The sequence below is a fragment of the Chlamydotis macqueenii genome, chromosome 5 (genome assembly GCF_036417535.1).
Source record: "Chlamydotis macqueenii isolate bChlMac1 chromosome 5, bChlMac1.mat, whole genome shotgun sequence".
Taxonomy (NCBI): domain Eukaryota; kingdom Metazoa; phylum Chordata; class Aves; order Otidiformes; family Otididae; genus Chlamydotis; species Chlamydotis macqueenii.
In genome coordinates, this window is record NC_141560.1 from 62,498,142 (window position 1) to 62,508,235 (window position 10,094).

The following is a 10,094-nucleotide window of genomic DNA, read 5'->3' on the forward strand; positions in this document are numbered from 1 at the left end:
TATAAAGTTCCTATCCTGTAAAGTTCCAGGCTTTAAAAAATGGTTGAGCCAGGCTAATTCAATGATGCCTCCTTCTGTCCTTGTTTTCTTATATTTGTACATAAATGGTTTGCCAACAAGTCAGTATGAGGATTAACATCTTGTAATTCCAACTTTTCAAATTGTTTGATTGTTCATACACATTTTTGAAACAGGAGGCTTGAAATTTGCCCCACCTTGTAACTAAATCTCAATTTTGAGATTTGTGAAAACTTTGTTACTCTGTTTTCTTGTTTTCTTTTCTTTTGCATCTTCTACAATATGAAATAATGTAGTGAAGCTTATCCATACAAAACTTTCTCCTTTTATCAAAACTAGACAGTACCTTTAAGTCACTATGAAGCTTGGATTTCCAGGGCAGCAGGGTGCAGAAAGCACTCTGCCTGAACTTTTGAGGATTGCTTATTGAAATCTCTGTATAGAACATTGGCTTTCTCTGTTGTGTAATAGTAGTGTGGCACATAGCATATTCCAAAAATGCCTTTTCTAAAGAGCAGACTCAATCCATGTTTTAGACCAAAAGCCTTTATTTGTTAAGTAAAGAAAATTACACATCCTTTTTCGGTAAAATATCTCAAAACATTCCAATGATGGTTAATACTATTTTGTATTTTTGTGTTTGTAATTTTACAGATGAGGAATAAAAGGCCAAATAGCTGAATCTGCCTTTGACCCATGGTCACACAGGAAATCAGTGCAAGCCCACCTTACTTTCAGCCTGAGATTGTCTTTAACTGTGCTTCCTATGGCTTCTGTAAAACAGAATTAATGCTATAGTCATTAAGGCTACTAAGAATGATATAGTTTCTTTTGCTAAAAGCAGAGTAGCGCTGTTGCAACTCAGCAGTCCATACGCTCTTAGTTGTATTCCGGAACTCCTTTTCAAAATAGTTCCCTGATGTTTGGCTGTTCTGCTGAAGCTATTTTTAAACAGAACAACAGCTCTTTCAGTGTAAAGAATAAAATAGGCTTTCTGTAGAAACAGCTGTGGATTGCTTTTCAAGTACCACTTTTTTTGTTGGGTTTTTTTTTGTGGTTTTTCTTTTCTTTTTTTTTTTTTTTTGGTTATTAAACAGAAATGGAGCTGTCATTAAAATTCCAAAACTATACCCAGTACCTGTATTTCACAAGTAAAAGTCTAGGGTTTGCTTGGGCTTTTTAAATATTATTTTGGAAACAAAAATGTGTTTGTATTTACCTGGAGTTTATCTGTTATTTACCAAACCAGGACTGACTTAGTGGCATGCCCTCAGTTGTACTGTTGTACTTGTCAGGGCCACCTTTTCTGTACAGGTATTTTGCTGGAGTCAGAGAACAGGATAGATTCCACTATGAGCAATTGAATTGGTTTGAAGTACTGAGAAAATGCCTCACAACTAGATTCTGAAAGAGGACTGATAAGAAAGGAAACAATTAAAGAGGGATATGTAAACATTTAAAAATAGTGTATGGTACAGAACAGATCATCTAGGAACATTCCTTCTGACACACAAGCAGTGATACACTGAAAAAAAATTTAAAAGTGGCAAATTGAAGCTGATAAAAGTGAGTATTTATCTGTAGCTAATGTATTAGCAGGATCAAAAGTAGACTGTACAACTATATGGTTAATAAAAATGTGGATATTTCATGTAAATAGTCTAGAAGTTCAATGATTAGGAATAGCCTTGGTGTAATATACAAGAATGATATGTTAAAAATAAACTGTCTTTGTGAGAATGTATACTCTTATGCTTTGTGATATAATAAACCTCTCCTGTTAAAACTTTATAGATAATTTCTCTGAAAGCGTGTGATTTTACAGTGCTCGCAAGAAGGCTTCCTACAGTGAGCTTCAGGGCAGTGAAGGTTATCAGATAATGTATATTGGACAGGAAGGACTACTGATTTGATTTCCATAGCACTGAAGCAGAATACATAGGAAGATAGGATAAGAAGAGAACATGTCAAAGATGGATTATTATTTTCTTAAAATTAACTTTAGTCTTTAAGACTGATTTGTGTGTGTGGAGAGGTTACACATTGTGTGTGGTATTTAGTCATAATGTGATTAGTATTAATGGAGTCTTTATGTATTCTTAATTGTACATTAATTTAAGATCACTGGAGTATGAAAGCCTAAATTTATGTTGAATAGATGAAAGCTGTAGCAGATGGGAATAATGTAATTTTAGTACAGTTTAATGACCAAGTTGACATGGGACTGCTAGCTTTTAAGTGTATTTGAAAAGTTGCTAAAGACTCTAAACTTTTTGCTTTGTGTGAATCTTGTAAATGATCTGGGATCCATCACCCCAAGCAAAGAGTTGCTTTTCTTTAGGATTGTAATGTATGGTGGAATGGCTACCCTGACGTTTTGGAAAATGCAATACTGGGATTTCATAAGTATTTACAGCATCCAAAACATCATAAACACATTGTATGCGAGAGGTGCCTCCACTAGGCAAGTTGTACACAACATAGAGTGTGTTGCATGCCATGAAAGCTGCTTCAGCGTCCTTGCTGTTGCATGATGTGTCCCAAGTGTGCTCTACTGCCATGGTTATGTGGTTGATTTTAGTGATTACAATGTTTCCTCCAGTCTCTGGTTCTGCATGGATTGCCCAGAGCCCATGCTCATCAATGGCTAGATCTACTTTTGTAGATGGAGAAAGCTGATAGGCAGGAATCCTTCCAGCCCCTGGCAGTAGCATTTGGTCAGTTATAGTTCTTTTCTGGATATTGAATTTAATTATTTCATTTAAGGAGCCATACCTATGATAGAACAGGAAACCCTGATATATGATGTGGCCAGTTCCTTCCCAGGGAAATGGCAAGATGACTCTGCGAGCTTTTAGTGTGTGATTGCTTTCCATGAATATCATGATATTTGCAAATTCCAAAATAACATTATTTACAGAACCATTTAATAAATAAATCTTTGTATGCTTTTTGCCAGGATCTTTCATCCAAGAGCCATGCTTATCTCCAGTCTTCTTGACTATCTTTAGGGACTTAATACCTGCAAGCATGTGGTCACAACCTGCAAGGAAACACCCAAAGACAAAAAAAAAAAAATTAGAATATCTGTGAATTTTCTAGTTTCCTTTCTTTAAATTACTTAGTTTCCTTTTAATCCAACTATAAGGCCAGGGTCAATATAATAGTAAAGGTGTCAGCAGCGTGGCTATGGTAAGTAGTGTTGAAGCTGATTTTATGCAATATATTCAGCATCTCCTGCCAAGGAAACTGCATAACTTCAGCTATACATAGTGTATATTCTGCTCTATCAGACTAGCATTGACCAAAAGGGGTACTGTTTGTGTACATGAGAGGAGACCAAAAGCACAGTTAGTAATTCTCTGATTATTCTTTTAAGTTCTTTTACAGAGCTGTAATTTTTACTTCAGAGAAGTGGCTTCAATGTAGCAAAATAATCTAGTTTATTTCTTATTGAAGGCATACAAATTAAAATCCATTTTCCTGATATGCCATGTGTATAGTATTTTTGTTTCAGGAGTTCTCTTATCCTCTGTTAGCCTCTTTTTTTTTTTTTTGCATTTATAATATGAAGACAAATCAAAATAGATTGTCAGAAAGCCAAAAGACTGGTTATCTTCCCATTCCCCTTTCTAACACCTGCAGCCCAAAGGAACTATAAAAAATATATAAATCACAAAATTGAGGTGATCTTTAAATGAACTGGTATGATGTCTGTGTTATCAGTTCTTATACTAGAAACAAAGCTGGTGGAACTACTTAGCTGTTTACCTCACTATAGGGATAAAATTGGCACCAGCAGAGAGCAACTCATAGTTTTGGCTTCATTACATTTTGTATGCACTTCACACATATGTTTAAGACCAAAAAGCACTAAGCTTGCGAAGACTCAGGTATTTAGACTCTGAGATCTTTATCAAGGACCGTCCTTTCCAGGAAAAACTCTACTGCAAAGCATATTAACAAGTGTGTTTACTGAAGGCACTTATAAATTACAAGAGATACTATTTGAAGTTTAAAGAATTGCCTTTAGTGAAGTGCAGCCATTTTAGTAAACAGAACAAACAAAGCCCTAAGGCAGGAAGTTCTGGCAGTAGATGAAATGGAGAAAGAACAACCAGCCTCCCTATTCAGCCTGATACGAACTTATTGAAGTCAGTGGCAAGATTCCAGTTGCCTGTAGAAAGCAACCTTTATGTTATTTCTGTGTACTAATACCCTCTAACCGAAGCGCTTGGATATTGCTGCTGCAGCATGTATTTTTTTGTTGGAAGTCCTCATTCAGGATGCACCTTCCCTGAGCAAGTCACAATAGCTTTCCCCAAACTAGTGTTTATTGATTAGATAGATTCTAAAAACTTAAAACTTAAATTGAATCAAAATGCCTCTCCAGCCTTAGCAACATCTTCCTCTGAAATCTATGAATAGTGTCTCTCTTCTTGAGAAAAGGTTTTAAACTCTCCTTGGCTTTCATAACAGTTTGGAGGAAGACTGAGAAACTGACATTCACAGTGAGCAAAAGATTTACCAAAATTTTTCCACAGTCTCCACAATGATACTTTCAAACACTACTGTTTCTGATCCTACCCCAAAATGCGCAGATCATTTCCTGTTTCCCACACAAAGCAGGATGAGGGATCAATTACTGCATGTAAGAACAGTGATTCTGCTTGATTGTTATTTTCAAGTTTGTGTGAACTTGAACCAAAACCAGTAACAAAGTTGGACTTATAAAAACATTTTTTTTTTTGCTAGAGCTTTGGAGTCACTGAGGAATAGTAATCGTAACTTCTGGTTGATATATGATAGCGTAGGAGCAGAGCTGCTATTTGCTGGAGTTGAGGGTCTCGCTACTTTTTCTAAGTGTTGTAAAATCTACACAGGGACTAGTTTTACCATTGACTTCAATGAGACAAGCATCTGAGTAGTATTGACAAAAGCAAGGTTGCTATGAACTGCTGCAGTAAAATTGAAAGTAATGATTTCCATCAAGGGAAAATGGAAAGTAATTTTTCCCCTCTGAAAATCTCAGAAAGATATATTTTTTAAAGTGTCCCTACCCCAGTCAGTTTAAATATCCCTAAATTTTTTAGCCTCTCAAAAAATACCTAATGTTAAAAAAATCTATATATGGAAAAAAGAAATCTCGATATTCAGAGCACTCAGTTGTGGTGTAGGTTTAGAGCTTAGAAGCAGAATAAATGATTGTTTCTGTTACCATCTACCTTAATACACTTTTGCTGGTGAAGTTCAAGGAACAAATCGTCAACTTATTTGGAAAATGAAATTAGTCTAATTCTTTTGAAGTTAGTGGAATTGTACAAAAGATCTTTCACCTAGATTTTTAAAAAGATGGCAGTTTATATTTCTTATTGTTTATTTTTCATTTCTTACTACCTTTGAATGAAAATGAAACAGACTACTTGAAATATATCTATAATATGTAATTTACATCAATAATTCAACTTTTAAAAGGTAAAGATACTTATAATTCTAAAACATAACTTGTTTAAAAAGAAGTATAGATTGTGTATATATTCTTCATATTAGGTACCTTAACTCTTAATTTTCACATCAGAATTGAGCTTTGCTTGTGGCTGTGCCAGTGTGCTCTCTTGATAAAGCACATGGAGCGGAGAGGGAGAGAAAGAGTAACAGAGAAGGACAGTAAAAGAGGTGCAAATTGTAAAAGTGAATTAAGTCTTTTTATTAACTCATGAGTTCAATTTGACTTGCCCACTGCAAAAACCAAGAACCACTGTTAGTTCCTTGATATAGCTGCAATACCTAGAAATGCACTGGTGTTTTTTTTCTGAAGCTTTGCAAGAGCATACCTTCAGAGGCTTTTTCGTTACTTTATAATAAAAAGCAGCTTTCAAAGAATCAATTTGACATGCAGTAGAGTATCTGCAAAATAAATGTTTGAATTGTACTTTCTTCCCTCCCTCTCCCATATCTTTTTTTGTAGGTGTTTTGTTTTGTTTTGTTTTGTTTTTTTAAGTCTAGTATTTACACAGCCAAAACTGCATACAATCATCTGTGGTATTCATATAACTTCTGAAAATCCCTATGTAGCAAACATGCACTGGCTCGGGAACTGGCCTGTTCAGGTCAAAGTTCTGGAAAGTAAACTGTTCTTACTTGCATTAAGCATGAGTTTAAGTTTCTTTTTTTCTTCTGCTTCTTCAAATAGCTGCTGTTTCACCAGGTCTTCATGTACTTCTATACATGTATTAGAATCTGTGACAGATCCAAAATAGTCAATGTCCCTTTGTGCTCGTTCAATTCTTGTTAGCAAATTCTCTACTTCACTTTTAACCTCAGCCTTATAATTGTTCAGTCCTGCCAGGCGTGACAGTACCATCTTTGAAAAGTCTCGGAATTCTTCCACGTAATCCAGTATGTCTTGGTTGCATTTTTCCAGCCTCTTCTTGAGTTGGAACACAAGAAGAAAATACATGGATATACGTGTATATTCTGCATATATTACAACCTCATTTATGATTACCTTAATAAAGTACTATTATTTCCTTTCTAGTCCCCCTGCCACCCGTCTACTTCAAACCAATGGTCTGTTGCTGTATATCTACGTAAAGAGGATGTAGTAGACTGGCTTTAGCATCATGGTTCTGCACAAAAATACACATTTTTTTTTTCCCTAGTGAGGTTACTGACAACCAAATACTTTGTTTTGCTGCCTAAAGAGAGAAAAGTGCTCTGGTGGAGACAGAGAGATACTTAAGGGCACATGATCTCTGACTACTTGCTTTCCAGAAACTTTTCAGAACTCCTGTAGGACCACCAGTGAAGCAGTCTCAAAAACTTTTCTGCAGGAAATCTACAAACATGAACATTTCACATAAATACACCTCTTCTGACCAAGACAGCATCTAGTGTGGCTATTTTGCATCCATTTGAAATGGAAAATGGAAATACTGACGTGTTTGAGAAGGTTGGGGTTTTATTTTGTCAAAGTGTTGGCTGTGTTTAAAAAAATTACAGATGTTTCTTTGTACCTAGATTCAAATTATCAAAACTTTTAAAGGTGAGGAAAGTGATTTCTCAGTTGTAATGCAGCCACTTCCGTAAAGATCATAGAAGCCAAACAGCCGCTTTAGGAAGATGAGGTAATACAGCCAATATTTAAGCCCAAACACACAATTGTAGTAGATCTAATTGCCATATTAGATGTTCTGATTTGGTGTGTTATACACAGATTTCAAGTGTTTTGTTTTAAGGTGGTGTTTGACTAGGGGATGGCTGAGTTTGCTGAATGACTAGTGCAGTACGCATGTGTTCCGTGTAAACTTGGTGTTGGTTGTTTTTTTGTTTGTTTTGCAAGATATGGTTTCTGTGTGTACTCTCCCCTCCTTCATTTATCTGTGACCATAAGTCCCCAGGAAGCTGTTTAATTACTTTCTACGAAAACTTTCTTTTAAATACTTTCAAGCATTCTCTACAATATCTGCCTCTCCCTTTTTCCTGTTGTCTGTTTGGTGCCCCTTTGCACCAAATGCCACATCTGGAATTGCATCATTTTTAATGTGTTCCCAATGAATGGAAATTGCCATGTGAAGTTATTCCTATAGTGGTTAATAAAATTTACATCTCAGTCTACAAAATGGGAACAGAATACCAGCCTAAATCCTTCAGTTCTTTCTGTGTTCTCAAGTTAAGACCAGTGAGAGCTTTGTACAAAGAGGGAATGCGAGATCAGGCAAATTAAAGCTTCTCTAAGTCTGCCAGTGCATGTCAGGAACCAAGGACGTGCTAATGATTTAAGATAAATAATTACAGCATGCCAATACTGAAAAGGTATTTTTCAGTACTGGTAGGTTTTTTTTACAGCAGAAAAAGAAGCAAGTACGGCTACTTTTATATAGTTAATTGAAAACAAATACCTATTTCAGTCTCCCAGCTGTAAGGGGATTATTTCAGCTCTTGATTAAAGTGCAGATACACTGCTAGTTTACACAAATGTGTCTTAAGCTACTCTTCTAGGTAGTTTCATTTATACACAGAAAAAAAAACCCTCATAAATTTCTGTCTCCTTGTTAATACTTGACAGCACTTCTATTGGTGACGATATGGGTGTATTTTTCCCCAGGATGGACTGACAGTACTATAAATATTTGCATATTAAGCTCAGTTCACTGAAGTTGTAAAAAATACAAGTGATAACAGAATTAAAATACAACATGCTGAAATTATATCCTGCAATAAATAATAATGTGGTAATTAGGAATTGTTATATTAAAGGTTTAGCTACAATTTTACTTATTTATTTGAAAAAGCTGGAAAATTATCTTCCTGATATAGATTAGCATACAGACTGTTCTGTGATCACAGATGTAGAATGGCATTCATACATTTTCAAACTTCTTTGCAGTTAGGCAGTATTACAGAATGATACAGATAGCACGTACCTCTAAAGATAGGAAACGCCGGTCAATGTAGTTCATCAGTGCTGCATCTTGCATCATATATTGCCCTGCTCCCAAAATGCTTGTGAGGAATGGAACTAATAAAAATTGGAGTGGCAAGACTACCATTGTTTCACAAAATTTTGAAGCAAAAAAGAGGTGAATTAATTGTGTGTGTGTGTGTGGAGAGCAATCCCAAACACCAATGCCAGTCCAAAATTAAATGAAATTTAATTCTGTCTGCATCTGTCTGATGCTGCGATGTGAAAAAGTAATACTAAAAATTACTAAAAAGTTAAAAATAACGTGGCTGCAAGTATTAAAAAGACTTAAAATGGCTGTTGCAGTTTATCATTAAAAAAATAAAGTTGTGAAAGAGGAATTGAATGTGTTTATTTCTCGAAGCCAGATGACTGCTTTCCAGTTTGAATCCTATGATGAATCCCAGATGTTCAATACTGAGTCACATAAAGCCTGTAGGCCAAATTTTATTAAATACAAATAAAAATAATTTATTTTCCCTCCTTTCTCCTCCCATCTGCTTTCCCGTGTGACCAACACAGTGCAGTGTATGCTTGGTGTAAGTCAGCGTAGATTCAAAGTCAGGGAAGTACTGGTCAGTCTTTCACAGGAAGATCCTATGCATAATGTCTGTAGCTATTTCAACAACAACAGCTGTTACAATCTAAAGCAATTGTTTTCACTTCCAGTATTCAAACTATTCACAGTAGGACTGAAACCCATAGATAAAATTGTTTAAAAATAAAGATCTTTTTCCTTCCCCTCTTCTCTTGCCAGTACTTTTCTAGCTAAAATCAATATCCTTAACACAGTTCTGTGTCAATTTAATGGAGTTCTTGATAGGTCTCTTCTTTCATAATAATAATTCTGCTTAGGATGACTTAAAAATTAATTATCATTAACTTACACGAGTCTATTGCATTTGAGTCAATTTTTATTTATTCTTTTTCATCATTTCCATGACTGAATGTCTTGTCTGGAAATATATGTGGCTATGCTAACGTTGTGTTTACTAGGAAACCACATGTTAGGATGTTAGAAAGCTCCCTTTGTATCTGAAGCCAAACTTGATGACTCTATTTCTCTTTCTCAGAATTCTCCACCTCTTCACTCCCCCCCCGCTTTTCTTTCTCTACAGTTTTTTTTCCTCACATTTACACAGCTTTCCTTTTCTTTCTGACTGCCTTGTGTGTAAGCATGTGACTTGTGACAGAATTAATGAACATGTGTCACACCAGGCAGATTTTTACCTCCATTTGTTTAATTGTGGCAAGTTACAGTTATGCGTGCTTTACAGGCAATTTCACAGAGGTGCACAGATAAGTGTCTTTTTTTTCTTTTAATATTGCTTTATCCTAAGAGGTGTAAACAATTTGCCAGTTCCAATTCACAGGCAAAATCAGTGATGCTCAGAGTTCTTGTACTTGGTTCTCCACCCCAGTGTCATTTCACTTTACTCCAGACCTCTTGCCTGGGAGGATGCAAAGCTAGTGCTCTTGGGTCCTTGAAGGATTAGGCACTGAGAATAGGCACCCTAGGAAGTGTATAATCTTCCTTGACTATGTCATATGGAACACCTTGACAAAGTGCACTGTGTTCTTTTCCACATAATAATCAGCTTCAACACTAGGG

At 35.7% G+C, this 10,094-nt stretch overlaps 1 protein-coding gene across 1 annotated transcript; it reads right to left on the reverse strand.

Annotated features, from left to right (window-relative positions):
- Nucleotides 1-548: 548 nt before the first annotated feature.
- On the reverse strand, nt 549-8,855 carry OLFML1 (olfactomedin like 1). The gene is made up of 3 exons (XM_010129372.2): nt 8,445-8,855; nt 6,160-6,448; nt 549-3,061 (listed from the first exon to the last, which is right to left on the reverse strand). The coding sequence occupies exons 1-3, from the start codon at nt 8,568-8,570 to the stop codon at nt 2,283-2,285; spliced, it is 1,194 nt and encodes a 397-aa protein (XP_010127674.1). The 5' UTR covers nt 8,571-8,855; the 3' UTR covers nt 549-2,282.
- Between the last annotated feature and the right edge of the window lie 1,239 nt (nt 8,856-10,094).